An 18,593-nucleotide genomic window follows, 5' to 3' on the forward strand; every position below is an offset into this window, starting at 1 on the left:
GCGGCGGACACTTCCCGCGGAGGGACCGTCCCGTGGCACCTGGTGGGCCGAGGGGGACGCGGCGGGTCGGGAGCGGCAGCGATGGCCGACCACAGTCTGGACGAGTTCCGCCGGCGCTGGCAGGAGGAGCTGGCGCAGGCCCAGGCGCTGAGGAAGCGGCGGCGGCCCGAGGCTGCTGAGCGGCGGCCGCGGCGGCCCGAGGTGGTCCCTGGGCGCGGCGAGCAGCAGGCCTCGGGGTACCTGGCGCTGGCCCAGGGCCTTTTGGAGGGCGCGGGGCGGCCCCCGGCGGCGCGGGCGACCCGGGCCGAGAGGCAGGAGGCGGCGAGCCGTTCGCGCTCCCCTCCGGCCCGCGAGGCTGCCGGCGGCGGGGAGCAGCTGGTGGACCAGCTCATCCGGGACCTGGTGAGTGGCCGTCGCCTCCCGCCGAGGCACGGGCTGGCCGTCGCCCCGGTACAAATGGCCTAATGAGTTGGAAAGTAACTGTGTGCCACCAGTGTGGGGGTGGGGAAATGAGTAGAGGTACACACCCCTGTGTTTGTGCGTGCATTGAGTATCTCTGGAAGGTGTGGTTCCCAGCTGGGGGCGATTTTGTCCCGCGTTTTGGCAGTGTCTGCAGACATTTTTGGATGCCACAATTGGGGCGTGGGTGTGTTCGCTGCAAGCGTCTAGTGCGTAGAGGCCAGGAATGCTCATGAACATTCTGCAGTGCACAGGACAGCACGCACAAAAAATTATCTGGCCTAAAATGTCAGCAAGTATGAGACCGAGAAATCCTGATCTAGAAGGGTTCCTAAACTTTTAACAAGGTTGCCTTTGTGGAAGAGAACTCACGACGTAGATAGGAAGGAATTTTAACGTTTCTCTATATAATGTTTGTACAGTTCAAGTTCTTCTAACTGTTCATGTATTACTTCAGTTAAGGCAGAAAAAAAACTTTTGATAAGAACCTCCATGCTAATCATAGTGCTTATTTTGTGGGGCATGAATCCCTTCCAGAATCTGGAGGAAGCCAGGAACCCTCTCTCTTTAAAAAAAAAAAAAAAAAAAAAAAAAAAAAGCCCCTTTCACACAGTTGGCACAATTAGGATCACCTGAAACACATTCATGTTTAAGAGTTGGAAAAAGGCAGCAGGTTTTAATGACTTAAATTGGGCTCAAAGACAGCGTCTGTGGCTTCTCAATAGGGAGTAATTCTGTAATTACTAAGCTGTTTCCAGAAGAAATGGCTTATTCAACATAATATGTAGTTATATTCAAATAACATTAGTAGCTGTAAGATTTCAGAGTTTCTGGTTCTGTGCTTGCCTATCTCTAAGGTTAGATATAACCTTTGTGTGTGTGTGTATATGTGTGTTATAAGCGTTCTCATTTAATGTGTTTATTCTTTTTTTTTTTTTTTTTGGCGGTACGCGGGCCTCTCACTGCCGTGGCCTCTCCCGCTGCGGAGCACAGGCTCCGGACGCGCAGGCTCAGCGGCCACGGCTCACGGGCCTAGCCGCTGCGCGGCATGTGGGATCCTCCCGGACCGGGGCACGAACCCGTGTCCCCTGCATCGGCAGGCAGACAGACTCTCATCCACTGCGCCACCAGCGAAGCCCCTAATGTGTTAATTCTTATATATGAAAATTCATATTGGCGTCATGCATGCTTCTGTAATAAGCGGGTCATCACTGAAGAAGTCTTACATGTAAAAATTAAATTTTTCAATGCCTTGGGAAGGTGACTTAGCACCTGGTGAGTTGTTCGGGCCAGTCCAGATCTACACAGAAGTTATCCCCACAAAAGTAAACTTGTAGGCTGAGGCAAGACCAGCTCTGGGGGTAAAGAGAAACAGGAATGTGCATTATTAGGACAAAGGCACATTTGGGGAGTCACAAATCCTCCCCACTGAATGTGGCATTGTATTCAGGAATCTCAACAATCTTGGGAGGTAGGTATTGTCAGTCTCATTTTACAAGGGAGGAAATGCAGGTTTTCTGTAATTTGCCCAGGGTTACCCAACTGCAAGTTCTTGGGATTGAATTTGGATTCAGATCTGTTGGACTTTAAATTTCACCAGGTCGGAGTTCCCTAAACTTGACTTGCTGTAACAATCCCATTAAGCCTTATTAAAATATAGGTTCTGGCCCTTCGCAGCCCTGCTGCCTCAGTTGCCAGAGGAGGGGCCCAGAAACCTGGTGATTGGGATGATCAGGTGAGTTTGAGACATTGTTCTCAGCTGTACAGCATGGTTTGGTTTGAGGTCTTGATTCCCTCCTCTTTCTAGTCCTAGCATTCCTGAGGCACAGGCATTGATACCAAAAATAGTGGAGCCCTAACTGAAGTATCATAAAAATGGAAGCGGCCTGCCTGCTGGAGGATCCAAGGGACTTCAGAATCTGTTTCACTTATGGTTAGAAAAAGCCTGCCCTGGAGTATATGCCCTTGATCCCTTCTGCTCCCTTTGGAGTTGCCACATTAGGTTCTGCTAGGCTCTAAACTACCGTGAGGAGCATCCAGACTTTGGGGCTAGTGGTTTTGTTTTCTTGTTTGTTTTTTGTACTTAGCAATCATCAGTAACACTGCTATAAATAAAAAATAAAGTAATAATAATTCATTGCGTGCTTACCTGTTTGTCTCCTGGGTATTGTCTTGTCAGGGTTTAGAGACATTGTCTTCTTCAGTTCTCCCAATGACCCTCTCCAGTGGACAGCATTAGCCCCATATGACAGATGAGGTTTAGGAAAGTAATTGTTTTAAGGGACCCACCCAGTATCTTCAGTCTGAGAAATGATGGCAGCCTTATAGAAAAGGTATTTCAGGGGTTGTAAGTCCCAAAGCCCACAGAGGGCAGGGAGGAAGTGCAAATGAGTGAAGTAGGCTACATGTTACTCATTTGATCCTTTTTTTCCTAGTTCATCAGGTGTTGTGTCTTCAGATTCCAGCCATACTTTTGTAATAATTTGTTAAATAACGGCTACCGTTCTTTTTGTCACATTAAGTAGTAAACATAACCGTGTAGATATTGTCTTCACAGTACCCTTAAAGAAAAATACTTAACCATTTTTTCTTGAAGCACAGCCCTCCTCTTGGTCTTGTTTCCCCACTTTTTAAAAATTAAAAAAAAAACGCAACCTCTCTATTGAAGTGTACCAACCATAAATATACATCTTGATGTATTTCCAAGAGTGTACACATCAATGTAAACAGCACCCAGGTTACAGAACAGCATTACCAGCTTTTCAGAACCCCTATGTGGGCCATTCCACCCAAGGGTAACCACTCACCTGACTTCTAACGTCTTATTTTAATTTTATCTGATTTTGAACTATATAAGTAGTATACAACACATACTTTTGGGTTCTTGTGCACAGCATTATGTATGAGATTTATCCCTATGAATATGCCACATCTTACTAATTCTGTTGATGGGCATTATTGATAACTAGTTAATAGCCAGTTTGGGGCTGTCAGGAATAGTGCTGCTGTGAACATTTTGTACATCTTTTGGAACATATGTACACACTCTTCTTGGGTATTTGCTTAGGAGTGGAATTGCTGGGTTACAAGATATGTGTATGTTCAGCCTTAGTAGATAATGACCGTCTTCCAAAGTGGTTGTACTGGTTTTTCACTTTTCATAGTAACTGGAGTATGTGGAATATAGTATTTCACTTTCTTCTTTGCCATAAATATACCACCACCCAACTGAGACGACATATGGCAACTGAACGTGACCCTAGCATGGATGAGATGATGGTGACGAATTGGAAAATGTAAGCTGTGGCTGGGCTAAAAACGAGAGCCTCTGCCCAGGTCAGCTGCTTGTTGCCGTGTAGGAATGTGGTCCTGGTGTTGCAGAGTCTTGAGGGTTTTTTCCCCCAAAATTGCGATTTTTTTTTTTTTTTTTTTTTTTTTTGCTGTAAGGGGGCCTCTCACTGTGGTGGCCTCTCCCGTTGCGGAGCACAGGCTCCAGACGCGCAGGCTCAGCGGCCATGGCTCACGGGCCCAGCCGCTCCGTGGCACGCGGGATCCTCCCGGACCAGGGCACGAACCCGCGTCCCCTGCGTCGGCAGGCGGACTCTCAACCACTGCGCCCGCAGGGAAGCCCCGATTATGTATTTTTATGTGGGCTCTATCAGTTTTTGCTACAAAACCCCCCAAAAACTTTGGCTTAAGACAACCAAGATTTATTTACCGCACCATCTTGCAGCGTGACGGGGTTGAGCTGGGCACGAGTGCGCTCATGTACCTGTCTGAGGTTAACTCCTGTCAGCGAGGCAGCTCCGCGTGTGTGTGTGTGTGTGTGTGTGTGTGTACCTGTCTGAGGTTAACTCCTGTCAGCGAGGCAGCTCCGCGTGTGTGTGTGTGTGTGTGTGTGTGTGTGTGGACTGTCAGCTCGGTAGCCCTGGGTGGACCTTACTGGAGTTAAGAGAGCAGCAAAAAGGCAAGTCCCAACCCCCAAGTGCTTTTGAAGTCTCTGCCTAGGTCATGTTTGTTACTGGCTCATTGACCAACACAATTCATATGGCCTCACCCAGAGTCAGATACCCAAATGCTTGAACTCAGAGAAGCATGAACAAATTAGGGGACTAGTTAACATAACAATCTACCACAAAAACTCTTGCCACTTTTAGTTTTTGTTAACTGATAGAAAACGAAGCCTCTCCTTCCACTAGATTTGCCTTGGGCCATGAGTTTGTGGTCTTTGCCTTATGTCTTCCCAAGAATCCTTTGATCTGTGGGGGACTCCTGAAAAGGAAAATTTAGTTCCATTTGGGACTCCCCAGAAACTGACAGGCTCATCCAGTTGACATGAAAGGGAAATAAAAAGCCGGTACCACCTAACACCCCCTCTCCCCTTTTTTCCCCACCTTTGGAGCACTCTGTTATACCAGCACATCCTGTTGTATTTTTGGTGCAGTGTCTTTCACTTCAGTTTTCAGTATCATCACTGGAGCAGGAACAACTAGTATGTTAGCAGTCAGGAGTGAAATTGCCTCTTGATGGGTATGTGAACAGCATCGCCTTATAGTGTCACATGGCCGCGCAAGACCTTTGATGGACAAGCCCAGCTGAGATGAAAACTTAGAAATGGCTCTCATTGAGCCTCATCTTCTCTTGTGAAGCTTTTAGTAATAGTGCTTAGAAACCATCTGTTTTAGGTGGTGAGTTAGGGACACCTAAATTGTCTTCTTGGTATACGTTTCAGTTAGTGAAAGAAATGAGACAGCCCTGCATAGAATTTTAGAGGCAGTAGGCACTTTGTCTTTTTTGTCTTTTTTCCCTTTCTCAGTAAATTCAGGCTTCTCACAGATAGTGGAGTATAGTTGCTGCTGCTTTCTCTCCTGTGGTGGTTATGAAGTCCAGTTGCTCGGTCCCGTCTCTGCTTAGGTGATGTGTCAGGGCTCTGGGCTGCAAGCAGTCAGCACTCAACTCAGACTGGCTTAAAAAAACCAAACTGGAATCTGTTGATTCATGTAACTGAAAATTCCAGGTGTGGTCCTTGTTCTGGGTGGTTTTATGATGCAACTAGAAGTCTCTCCAACTCCCTTTTTTTTGTCCTCCCTCCACCCCAGTTTTACTGAGATATAATTGACATAGAACACTGACAGGTACAGCACGGTGACTTGACATATGTATATGTTACAAAATGATTACCACAGTAAGGTTAGTTAACATCACTTACCTCAATAGTTACCAATATTTTTTTCTCTGTAGAAATCTCTCCATCTCTCAGTCCTGCTTTCCTTTTGTTGGCTTTATTCATAGAATTGGCTTTACCCCAATTTGGGATAAAATGGCTGCCAGCAACTCCAGTCTTATATGCTGTCAGCTTAGCAACCCAGCGGAAAGAGAGCATCTGTTTCATGCAGCAGAAGTCATGAACTTAAATTCCCATTGATTCCCATTGATCCAGACTGAGTCATGGAGCCATCCTCAAACCAGTCACTGAAGCAAATTGGCCAGGCTTATATCCACTGCCCACTCCTGAAGATAGGAGTGGGGTCAACCCCACCTAAGCCATGTTGACCAAGAGTGGGGTGGTTTCCTAAAGGAAAAGAGGGGATGGGAGTTGGGCAGAAACAACAGATGACCGCTTTGAGTGGGTAACCGTTTGAAGCGGCACTGACTGTAGCGATGTAGGTGTTTTCTGTTCATCCAACATATTTATGGATCAGCTGGGTGCCAGGGAATCAGTAGTAAGCAGAATGGACACAGTCCCTGACCCCAGAAGCCTAGTCTTGCTTCTTTTAACTGAAAGGGTAACATTAATGGGGCAGGATGGCTCTGGTTACAAGTCCAGGCTCGGAATCGGTCAGACCTGAGTTCAGATGCGGTCTCTGCTGCTGACTTGTTGTCTGACCTTGGGCAGGTCACTTACCCTGCCTTACTTATCAAATGAGGACCAGGCTAGTATGATCTTGTGTAGAGGCTGGGACATTCTTAGCACCAAGCTGGCCTTACAATAAGGAGACAGTAAATTAAAGCTGGTGCTATTATTAGTAGTATTGCAGAAAAGTTTATTATACTGTCTCACTTCCTCTTTGCTAAAGCTTATCCCTGGTGAGCCACTTGCTTCAAGCTGTCCCCTGGAATCCCTGGAGGGCAGCGTCTCTTGTCTTCCTCTTGTAACCCAACCTATGGTACTCAGTGCAGTGGGGGCCCCGTCGGCATGTGTGGAATTGAAATAACATGGGCAGAGCTGCTGCTTCCAACAGCAGCCTCATAAGGAGGCTCTATGATGGTTCGAACCCCTGTGAACATTCAGAGCGTTACGATTTGGGTTTTCAGGCCTGATGAAAGTTTTAATACTGTTGGCCAATGTTTATTGCTCACTTTGTCAGTATTTGTCAGAGCCTACATCTATGTTGTCAACAGGTCAATTTGATGACTTGACTTTCCTCTTTTTGTAGAGTTAGAAACAAGTAAGGAAACTGACTAATACAAGATGAGAAGGCAACCAAGTCAAATGTGGACTCACGCACTGGCTTTTACCTGGAGTGACTTTCCCTCCTCTTTCGGTCCTTTGCCTTCCTTTTAAGGCTTAACTTGATTCTTGTTCCTGTGTTAACTCTCCCCTGATCCCTCCAGCCCAGGGTTCTCTGCCTTTTCCTTTACGCCAACTAAAACGTTCTCTTGTCAGTGCCATGCATTTTTTTCCTGTTACGAGTGAGCACATGTCTACTTGGGCACGTTTTGAAATGGTCTCTGTGGGCACTAGAACAGCTTGTAACTCAGGACGGTTGGTTTGTTGAAAGGTTCTGCTGCTTGAAGCAGCCTGGGCTCCATTCACTCACTCCTCAGGTGCTCACTAGGTGGCTTCTTGGTACCAGGTACTCTTCTAGGCACTGAGGCTACAGCAGTGAACAAGTCAGAAAAAATTCATGCTCTTATAAAGCCCACATTCTGGGCAAGAGGGAGATGGACAATGAACAAATAATAGTCAGGTAATAGATGCCCTGGAGAAGAATAAAGCAGGTGGAAGGGATAGAGTGTGTATGTGTTGGGGATGGTGCTATCCAAGAGGGCCTTCCTGGGAAGGTCATGCTTACGGAAGAGGTGAGGGAGCAAGTGTGCAGAGATTTGGGGGAGGGCATTCTAGGCAGAGAATGGCAAGTGCAAAGGTTCTGTGGTGGCCAGGGCCAGCTGGCCTCATGGGCCCGTGTGGTCACATAGGGCCCCAGGCTGAGAAGAACCCTGTGCTTGGTTTAATGCTCTGTTGTTGCCATCTTGACATTCTTAATATTAAACAAGGGGCCCCGCATTTCCATTTTCCACTGGGCTCTAGAAATTATATAGCCAATTCTGATGGTATGAATGTGCTTGGAGTATTTGGGACCCTTGAGGTGAAACTCTTTCCACAAACAAACCATACCCACACAGGCCCCTCTGGGACCGGAAGCTTTTGATAAGGGAGCTCCCCCTCCCCCTCCCGCTCCCCCTCCTGACTTCTTTCTGGAGAGAAGAACTGTATCCCAGTTTAGACTAAAAGGGGGCTTTGAAAGCAGAGGTCGTGCCTCCTCTGCCTCCCTAGCTTTCTCCACTGCCCAGTCTCCTGGGTTCGCCCCCGCCCTCGCTGCCCAGTCGTTTAGATTGCTCTCTTGTGTCCACCCCTTGCCAGAGTGCCCAGGGGAATCATACCAGTGGGTGGTGAATGATAATGGCTCTTGAAGTTGGGAAGCCCATTAAAAAAATCAAATCCCATGGACGTTTAATGTGCATCTACTGTATGCAGTGCAATGTACCTGTTAGATATTGTAGTGTTGAAGTTCAGTTATATCATCCACGTGTGCTGTCAACAAAAATGAATTGAATATCTTTTTTGCTCTTTCTCATAGCGAGGCAAGGGATTAGATTAAATGTTAAAAGATAAGCTGGCTTTTTGTGGACTGCTTGGGAGCTTAACCACTCCTTACAGCATTGTTGCTTCGGAGAAATGATTTCCAGGTTCTAAATAGCTGGCTTCCTGATAAACTTGGGAATACTTTTGGGGGGCTATCTCTATTGCCTTTTGTGGACTCCAGTTTTTATTCCATTTTATGTGACAGTGATTTAGCTCTATAAAAGATTTTAGCTCTTTGAGTGTTGATATCATTTCTTACGCATTTGCTAGCAGTACCTCCTTCCCCCCAGCACCTGGCATGGACCTGAATTCAGATAGTGTTTTGAACATAAAACACCTTATCTTAAAAATGTATTGTTGGGGCTTCCCTGGTGGCGCAGTGGTTGAGAATCCACCTGCCAATGCAGGGGACACGGGTTCGTGCCCCGGTCCGGGAAGATCCCACGTGCTGCGGAGCGGCTGGGCCCGTGAGCCATGGCCGCTGAGCCTCCGCATCCGGAGCCTGTGCTCCGCAACGGGAGAGGCCACAACAGTGAGAGGCCCGCGTACCGCAAAAAAAAAAAAAAAAAAAAAAAAAGTATTGTTTTTCTTTGTGAAACTATCACATGGTTATTGTAAACATATTGAGGAAATTCAGAAGAATAGAAAGACGAAAACCAAAATCTCTTGTCATTGCTCAGTGGCTACAGCTGTTAACATTTTGGTGGACTTCTGTCATTTTTTTTTCTTTTGTATAAATAAGATCGTGTTTTGAGACACATTTGGGAATGTAAATGAATGGCTGTTTATCTTGACAGGGTTTCAGACCTTTTTTTTCCCCTAATATTTTTCTTAAGGAAAATGCGGGTGAAACTGGAACTCATCTATTCCTTCTGATTGAGATTGTGTGCGTCTACTCCTTATCAGTATGTAGAAAGTTGAGATAAATTCATGTAGAAAACCGTCTCCTTTCAGTGACGGATTTAGCAGAAATGCTATGTATCTATTGTTTGAACTCAGGTGCTTTTCTTAGTTTCTTAAAACACCATCTAGAGAGATCTTTCATGTTGTTTGCCCTGGAGATTACATTGGGAACAAACTTTAAGTCAGTTTCTTCACTTTTTACTGATTTGGCTCTTAGTAATTATCCCTTCTCCTACTAAACAAGAGAAGACAGATTAAATTTCTAACAGTAAGGCACAAAACCAGTCCATTTACAGAATTAGTCTTACATTAGCACATAGGAGTACAAATCAGCCTCCCTGGGGATGGATCTATTTGCAATTTCTCTTAGCGTTTTTGGAGTAAGTCCAGTAGACTTTGGGAAAATCTAGTATTCACTGACTTTGAATTAACAAAGTAACATGACCCCTTTGTGGTTTTTTTTTTTTTTTGGCTTGATTGGGAAAGGATTGATTCTTAACATCTTTTGGTTAAGTTAGGCTGGTGGTTCTCAACTTTTGGTTTGTATGAGGATTCCTGAGGAAGAGCTGCTTGAGCCCCCATCCCTGGGAATTTGGGACATTAGGTCTGAGTGAGACCCTGGGCTTTTGGCTTAAAACACACACACACACACACACACACACGCCCCTACACACACACACACACACCCCTACACACACGCCCCTACACACACGCCCCTACACACACCCCCCTACACACACCCCCCTACACACACCCCCCTACACACCCCCCCCTACACCCCCCCCCTACACACCCCCCCTACACACCCCCCCTACACACACCCCCCGACACACACACCCCCGACACACTCCCCCCTACACACACTCCCCCCTACACACACACCCCCTACACCCCCCCCCACCTCCACAGATGATTTTGATGTATAATACAGGACAAGAGTCACCAATACTGGAGAGAGAATCAATATCTCAACCATTAAAAAAAAAAAATTAAAACCCAAGTTATATGTTGTCCACAGGGTGTCCTTCTTTAAATTTGAAGGAATGTTAATACTTTAAATTTACTGGTCTTCTGTAGCATAAATTTGTTCATTTTAAATTATTCTCTAAACATTGTAGTCATACTGACATTTTTATAGTACGACCAAGTTTCCTGTATTTCAAGTGTCTCTTTTCTTCTTGGAATATCTTAGTTTCTGAACTGCCAACTTGTCCATTTCCATATTTAAGTTAGTATAGATGTAGTTGGTTAATGTGGCCCATAACGTTTAGGGTGGCTGTATGCTTCAAAATAGCCTAGACGGAAGTCTGATAGCACCTTTTATTTTTTTATTATTAACTTTTTTAAAATTTAGAGACTGCAGTTAAATTTTTTTTTAACATCTTTATTGGAGTATAATTGCTAAAAATAGGGAACGCTTCACGAATTTGCGTATCATCCTTGCGCAGGGGCCATGCTAGTATTCTCTGTATCGTTCCAATTTTAGTATATGTGCTGCCGAAGCGAGCACTGACAGCACCTTTTAGATGGCAGGGTGTTTCTCTGCACACTAGTAGCAAGTAGTAGTTTGGTTTGTTTTTTTTTTTTACTTTGTGAACCAGGGTAGTACCAAATGAGAGTGCTTAGGACCTTCTTGCTGCTACTATTAAGGTACATGTGGTTACTGGGCTGCCGCCTCTGTCCAGGATGTGGCTCCACATCCTTGTCAAATTATGCTGTACCTATAAAAGAATTGGATTTTTAACCAAAGGATCAAGCATGCTTGTAACTCTCAATCTTTTGTAAGGTGTTCCCCAAGTGATATGTTACTAATAATACGAGAGAGAAGTTTATGAGTGATTTACTTAACCTTGAAGCTGCTCTAGTTTTTTGGGTTTTGGTGTAACATCACTCTAACTTACCTGCATTCCACTGTTGCCTCCTTAGTAGAAAGGGAAGTAGGTTACCTAGACTAATGTCTCTGGAGTTGTGCATAAGAGCTCTTGTGAATGTGCTGAACACAGGACTATTTGGGAATAAAGATTAGATTTTCCGTGAAACGGACTCTGAGATAGAGATTTGCATGCAGGTGGTTTCGTGGGTTGACCTTTCTGAGGGGTCCCACCCACATAGAGGGCTTTATACTCAGCTGTTGAGTAGTCATTGGATGCACACTGCCCTCGAGGAGGGAGTGTAACCTGGAATGAGGCAGCTTTTTGGCCAAGGGCAGTGCCTGGGAAGGGACACAGCTATGAGCCAGTGGCAGGCAGCATTCTGGGCATCTGGAGGGAAAGTGTCATGGATCCAGAGGGGGAATCTGAGTGACCCACCACAGCCTCCACTACAAGAGCCAATGATAGAAAGTCTTGCCAGAAAGATTCTAAGGGTGCAACATGGAACTTCAGCATTTGGTCTCCTGACCTTGTGGGTCTACATATTTCTTAAGATGTGGAGATGTGGACCTTCCTTTAGTATGTTGGGGTTTTTTTTCCTGCCATTCCCAGCCAGTGGTAGCAACAGGGAAGGTCATTTACATAAGAGTCTGGGACTTGATCTGTTTGGGATTGACCATCATTTTGGAGTTTAGATGCAATTCTAAGAGCACAGTGATTTTTTTTTTTCCCTACTCTCCACACCTTTTTTTTTGGTTATTATTATTTTTAACATCTTTATTGGAGTATAATTGCTTTACATTGTGTTAGTTGCTGCTGTATGACAAAGTGAATCAGCTATATGTATACATATATCCTCATATCCCCTCCCTTTTGTATCTCCCTCCCACCCTCCCTATCCCACCCCTCTAGGTGGTCACAAAGCACCGAGCTGATCTCCCTGTGCCATGCGGCTGCTTCCCACTAGCTATCTATTTTACATTTGGAAGTGTATATATGTCAGTGCCACTTGCTCACTTCGTCCCAGCTTACCCTTCCCCCTCCCCATGTCCTTAAGTCCACTCTCTAGGTCTGCTTCTTTATTCCTGTCCTGCCCCTAAGTTCTTCAGAACCTTTTTTTTTTTTTTAAGATCCCATATATATGTGTTAGCATACGGTATTTTTCTCTTCACTCTGTATAACAGACTCCAGGTCCATCCACCTCACTACATATAACTCAATTTCATTTCTTTTTATGGCTGAGTAATATTCCATTGTGTATATGTGCCACATCTTCTTTATCCATTCATCTGTCAACGGACATTTAGGTTGCTTCCATGTCCTGGCTATTGTAAACAGTGCTGCAATGAACATTGTGGTACACGACTCTTTTTGAATTATGGTTTTCTCAGGATGTGTGCCCAGTAGTGGGATTGCTGGGTCATATGGTAGTTCTATTTTTAGTTTTTGAAGGAACCTCCATACTGTTCTCCATAGTGGCTGTATCCATTTACATTCCCACCAACAGTGCAGGAGGGTTCCCTTTTCTAAGAGCACAGAGATTTAAAAAAAAAAGTTTGGCTTTGTGATGTTGCTGTTTACATAATTATGATTCAGTGCTTTGAAGCAGTTGTTGCTCTCCAGAACTTATAAATGATCAAGAACAATCACACTGTGTGTTAGCAGTGAGACACCAGCATGGCATCTCTGACTGTTGGTTGGTGAGGGAGCCCTAATACCCCGGACTGGTCATTCACACCCTGCTGGCTACCTCCTTTTCATCCTCTGTGCACTAGAGCAGATCCGTCTGTAGTTATTACTGTGGTATATAACCTTTTAAAATTGATGATTCTTTTTTAAAAGCCCTCTTGGAAAAGCCCTTGTTGTGTGTATACTTTCAGTATTCATACTTCTGAATGACAGCTTCTGCTGTACCATCCCTTTTCCACTGTCATCGACTGTCATGTGCTTATTTCGTGACCAGGGGAGACAGCTTTCTGTGTAAACAACAAGCTGACCTGGGGGTTACGTGGAACGTGGACCTAATCAAAAGTACGTGTTGAAGGAAAAAAAAGGGGGCCTGGAATAGTACTATTAACAATCAATTATTGCATGCTTAGCCTGGATACTTGTGCCCGGCCCTTTCCACGTATTATTTCATTTTTTTCTCATAACTGCCCTATGACTAACATAATAGGTGTGTTAATATCTGTCTCAAAGATGAGGAAGCTAAGACTCAGATGCATGTAGCCTGGCCTCGTGGCTGGTCGGACGGCAGAACTGGGACGAGCTGTTGGAGTCTGTGCTCTAAGGCTCCGCGCTCCGCCGCGCCCGAGGCCCCGGGGGCTGGGTGACGGAGGGCGCTGGCAGGGCGCGGAGTACGCCAGCGGCAGAGGCGTTACTCTCTAGGATGAGAGTAGAGAACTGGCCAACTGAGCAGGCAAAAGGGAGAAGGCACCTGCCCCCAGAATTGTGACTTTTCTGCACCAGCAAAACTAAAAACAGAGATGATTTCTCATGCTTCATCGCAGTAGTCTCAAGTACAGACAGCCATCAGTTTATAGGGAGTCCCGAAGGGACCGAATGAAGAAAGCAATGCCTCTGGCAGCGGCGGGGGGGCGGGGGGGGGAGCTAATTATGAGTTCAGTTTGCATGAGTGCAGACTTTTCTTTGCGTTTATTCTGCTTGTATGAGGACAGGGAACATTTCTCTTGTTTCTTTACTGAGTGGATAAGGTAGGCTTCTCCACCTCACCATAGTGAAAAAATCCAAAAGAGAAAGCAGAAGGAAGTCCAGGGCCGTGAATGATAGTCTTGTACTGTGTGCAGCTTTCCTCGATTCCCTCCGTAGTTATGATATGGAGTCTCAAGTTGGATCTGGGCATAGAGAAAGTGGTGCCTCTCTCTCTTGATGAGTAAAGCTGATTAGCTGTAGGAGGGGACCTAGCATGACATTAGACAAATGACTTTCCATTATTTTTTTAGGCAAGGACCCCTTTGTCTTCCAATTACACTTGCAGATTTTTTTCTGTTGTTTTTCTGTACAGCCAACACCTCTGTCCTGATTTAACATTCCGTTCCTTCTTTACCCGCCGAGAACTGTCAGCTTTTCCTCTTTTTTCCTCTAGAGATCCTTCTTGGCCTTCACGCTTAGCCTTGCGCTATTTTTGCAGTTGAATACATTACCTCCTTATGCCCTGGATTATCTTTTAGCCCTGAGACTCCTAGATGAATGGAAACATGATTCCAGAAAAATCTTCACCCTGAATCGTGGTAGGGTTTAAGTCAGTGCTCACACTCCCTTAAAAATGCTGAGATTCTTTTCATGCGGCCTTGCAGTATACAGCTGTTGTATTTGATTAGTGAATTAATAGTTTGCTTGCGACCAGTAAGTCACTGATGTCAGCCAAAGCTTATTAAAAATGAATGTTATTAAGCAAGTTTTGTTGGGATGAAGAGCGCTGCTTTCCCAGCTTTACAGGAGCATACACCAAAGTGAGCTTTGGCAGGAGGGTTCGGGAACCGGCAGACGGATACATGTGCACACTTGGCCTTTTTTCTGTTTCACCCTCGTATTTCTTTGTGCTACCAGGATCGTCATGACAGCCTTATCTCTCAAATAAAGCCTGTTACCTCATCCCTAATTGCTTATCCAAAGGCAGGCGAGCTCTAATTTCTCCACATTAATAAATGACACCGAAGAAGAACTGCTCTGTTTGCACTGGCTCACTCAGGTTAAGCAGCACAAGCCCCCGGGTGCATTAGGAAACCTTGTGCTTCTCCTGTGGCCACGGGGAGACGGACTCACCTTACTCAAGAGCAGCACTTCATTTGTTTACTTTTTGCTCACATTCACAGCCCTATCCCCCTCTTCCTGATGAAAACACTGCAGTGACCTAGGTCAGCATTTCTTCGCTGTGGGCACTCGCCCCCCTCCAAGTTGGGGGCCAATAGCAGTTGTCCTGGAAGGACCAGTGGCCTCCCTGATTCCAAGGCTCTTTCTTGACTGCCTACCACTCACCTTTGCTTAGAAGCTGAGAGCTTTCCCACAAACCTTTGCATTGATTCCTGTGGCACATCCCAGGTTGAGAGATGGCACCCCTGCTTCTCCTTTTTGAAGCATTACGGGAAATGGTCTTGTGGAGTTTATAAGCGAATGTAAGGAGGGTAAGCTTGTGGGGGTCGGAGAATTGAGCGTAGCTGTCAAGCTCTGGATTAGTTCTGTGGCTGTGCTCTGCGGAGTAGTGAGAATGCTTTGCTCCTCCTGGGAAGCAGCATCGGCTCTCTGGTCACCACTTAAGGCTATTGCTGGTCATTTAAAGGGCCTGTAAATATGAACATTTTCATATCTCAGAATCTTAAGCTTATTTCTTTTCTTTTTTCCTCCTCAGAATGAAATGGATGACGTGCCCTTCTTTGATATCCAACTGCCTTACGAGTTGGCAATCAATATATTTCAGTATCTGGACAGAAAAGAACTAGGAAGGTGCGCGCAGGTAAGCTGTCATTACCGGATGGTCAAGATTTACCTACGTGTGTAATTCAAGTATGGGAAGCTCCTCCATAGCAGAAATTTACAGAATGACAAACTTTAAAGAATTAATGAGTTGGATAGCAGCTTTACTCGAAGGAAAGCAACCTTGAACTTAAACGATTATGTTCCACATCACCATGTCGTGTTTATCTTTTTGTGACTGTCTGTCCCAGAGCTGTGTTCCTCCTGCAGTCTGAGTTATGGCTGACCTGTGGCAGCTCAAGGCTGACAAGGTTGTACTTGCCTTTACTGAGATCGCCAGACCTGTTAATGTCCTCACCGTTTCTAATGCAAAGATGCAAGGCCTTGGTTCAGTCACGCCAGACGTTAGGTTGGGAGCTGAGGGTCAGCCTGGGGACGAAACAGTGAAGTCATGTTCCACTGTATGATCCAAATTACCCTTCAAACACCAGAATTCCACTCAGTGAGGCGAGAGGCATGTGAGAGCTGAGATCCACTGAGGAAATTGCAGATCGGCGTCTCCCATCTCATGCCTACTCTGGGGCACGTGCCCATGGCGTGGAATGGTGGGACGTACAGTCTAGGCTGGACTTTTATTGTGTGCGTGAATCACAGGGGATCTTGATAAAATGCTAATTCGGATTCAGGAGGTCTGGGGTGTGGCCCAGTGATCTGCATTTCTACCAGGTGAGGCCAGTGTGGCTTTGGCCATGCTTTAAGAGGGAAGCATTTATATCATTAAAGTTAGTCTGTTATTCTCTCCCTTTTGGTGAAGAATGTCTAATTTCTCATAAGTTAAATGTGTATGTGATTGCTGACCATTTGGCTTTTCGTGGACAACTGTCTTCCCCAGACGGCACTTGAGTATCCATTGCCAAAGAACTAATGTGTTTAGTGGTTACTGTTTCCCATCCCTGGACCCTATAACGCATTTGAAACAAGTTTCTCTACCTTCAGGAGAAAGAGTTCGGTGAAATTGAGTGGTAGGAGAACTATACAATAAAAATCCGAAACACCACCATGAATATGAAGTTAAAAATATTAAGGCAGTTTGAGGGTGGTGAAAACTGTAGACAGACTCTAGAGCTGTCTAACTCCATGGCAGTTCAGTGAAATGACACAAAATACAGGACAATTTAGAGAGTTTCTGGTTTTACTCTATTCCCCTATTATGTTTTTACCCTATTATGAAGCATTTTGCTTAATCAAAATTATTTTTCTACTTAAATATGAATTTGAGAAAGTGTTCAGTATTTTTGATTGCCACAGCATCAGTTAAGCGGGGGGATATTGGCAAATATTTTTTGATGCAGGGTGTGGAAATCTTTCGGAAGAAACTATGCAGAGGCTAAAATTCACACACAAAAAAATGTTTGAAGTGTAAACCATGCTCAGAGCCTATCGACTGCATTAAGTAAGAGTACCTACATTGTCTTCTTCTTTGCCTTGGAAATTGGATTTGTTATATTCTAACTTTACACATTGGCCCTGTTCCCAAGAGTTGAAAACAAGGGTGTAGCTAAACGAGTCCAGCTCCTGGATTTCAGCCTGATGCTGTTAGCCAAAGTCTTGGAACAGGGTCTAATAGCTAGCTTTCCACAAAGTCAGCCTTCGATGATAAAATCTTCATTCCTGATAGGGAGCTGCTGTTTAAGGAATCATTTCTTTTTACATTGCTTTTGCTCTCCTGCTTTGTAGAGGGCCATGTGGCTTTCACATCTGCTGCTGGTTTTCTCATCCAAAGAGTTTATCAGTGAAAGACAGGATCTGGTGGAAGAAGAAGCCCCCCTTTTGGTACAGTGGGGCTGCCTTCCAGGGTAGGTTGGTTATGCTGGTGAGATTGTTCTGCAGGTGTGAGCAGTTTAGCTTGCGACGCAGTAGCCCAGTTGTGCACCAGCATTCTGCCCTCTTGGGCCACTTGGATTTGGGCTTTCGTGGTTGAACCTAATTTTTAGAGCACGTGTATAAGAATTGAAAATATCCTTAAACAGAACCCCTGAGGTGGCTCTGATGTTCTAAGCCGGGATTTTTTTCGTGGAGCTTTTGCACAAAGATGACGATGGATGGCCAGTAGTTTGTGACTTGGCTTTGTTGTTTTCAAGCATTAAAAGAAAACCACAGAGTAATAAAAATCAGTAGCACTTTCATTTGTTTCTCATGGTGTTTTTTTTTTTTTTTTTTTTTTTTGTGGTACGCGGGCCTCTCACTGTTGTGGCCTCTCCCTTTGCGGAGCACAGGCTCCGGACCCGCAGGCTCAGCGGGCTCAGTGGCCATGGCTCACGGGCCCAGCTGCTCCGCGGCATGTGGGATCTTCCCGGACCGGGGCACGAACCCGTGTCCCCTGCATCGGCAGGCGGATTCTCAACCACTGCGCCACCAGGGAAGCCCGGTGTTTTTATTTTTGAAACAGGAAAAGGGCCTTCTGTTGAATGGAATGTCCTGCTGCTTTATGATTTTATTTTAGAGGGGGCTCGCTCTCTCTGTCTCGCTCTTTCTCTCTGGTTCTCTTTTAATCTAGCCGCCTTGGGATTTCAGTGAAATTGGTTGGGCCAGTTATGTGGAATTGGCACCATAAACTGTATGTGTGCCCTTGGAGAAAACCTGTTTGCTTAGGTCCTTATGCCAAATTGGTAACTAACAGTAAGGAGCCCTGATCGGGGTGGACTTCTGAGATTTCATTATGCCACAGACTATACTGGAGAATTGATTTGGCTCTGACTTTGTCTCCTTTCTACATCCTCTCTCTTTTCTGCTTTGTGAGGCTTTACACTTCAAAACTAAAGTCCCCTTACGTTAGTTTGTGGTCCCGTGTACCCTGAATGCTGACCTTCCTAGCTCCTTGCTATCCATACTTGGCCCTCGAGGGATTTAGTATCTCTGTGGGAGAGTATCATGCTGGGATGTCTCAAACAGTGTGGCTTTTAGTAAGCAGTTATGCTGGGGCAGTTCATTGAGCAGTTTGTAATTTCGCTACTTATAATCTTTTGTACTTTGTGTGTGTGTGTGTGTGTGTGTGTGTG

The 18,593-nt window shown here is 45.4% G+C and overlaps 1 protein-coding gene and 1 non-coding gene across 4 annotated transcripts in view; one reads left to right on the forward strand and one right to left on the reverse strand.

Annotated features, from left to right (window-relative positions):
- FBXW8 (F-box and WD repeat domain containing 8) overlaps positions 1–18,593 on the forward strand; it is a 114,841-nt gene continuing 96,248 nt past the window's right edge. The window contains exons 1-2 of one of the 3 annotated variants that reach the window (XM_067016026.1): positions 1–402; positions 15,470–15,574. In XM_067016026.1, coding sequence (XP_066872127.1) covers positions 82–402; positions 15,470–15,574 — 426 coding nt within the window. In that variant the 5' untranslated portion in view covers positions 1–81. The remainder of the gene's footprint in view (positions 403–15,469; positions 15,575–18,593) is intronic. The other 2 variants (XM_067016025.1, XM_059040357.2) reach the window with 2 other exon arrangements.
- LOC131742973 (U6 spliceosomal RNA) lies at positions 10,633–10,739 on the reverse strand. The gene has a single exon (XR_009331631.1). It is a non-coding gene; the product is annotated as a U6 spliceosomal RNA (small nuclear RNA).

This window comes from Kogia breviceps, chromosome 15 (assembly GCF_026419965.1).
Source record: "Kogia breviceps isolate mKogBre1 chromosome 15, mKogBre1 haplotype 1, whole genome shotgun sequence".
Classification (NCBI taxonomy): domain Eukaryota; kingdom Metazoa; phylum Chordata; class Mammalia; order Artiodactyla; family Physeteridae; genus Kogia; species Kogia breviceps.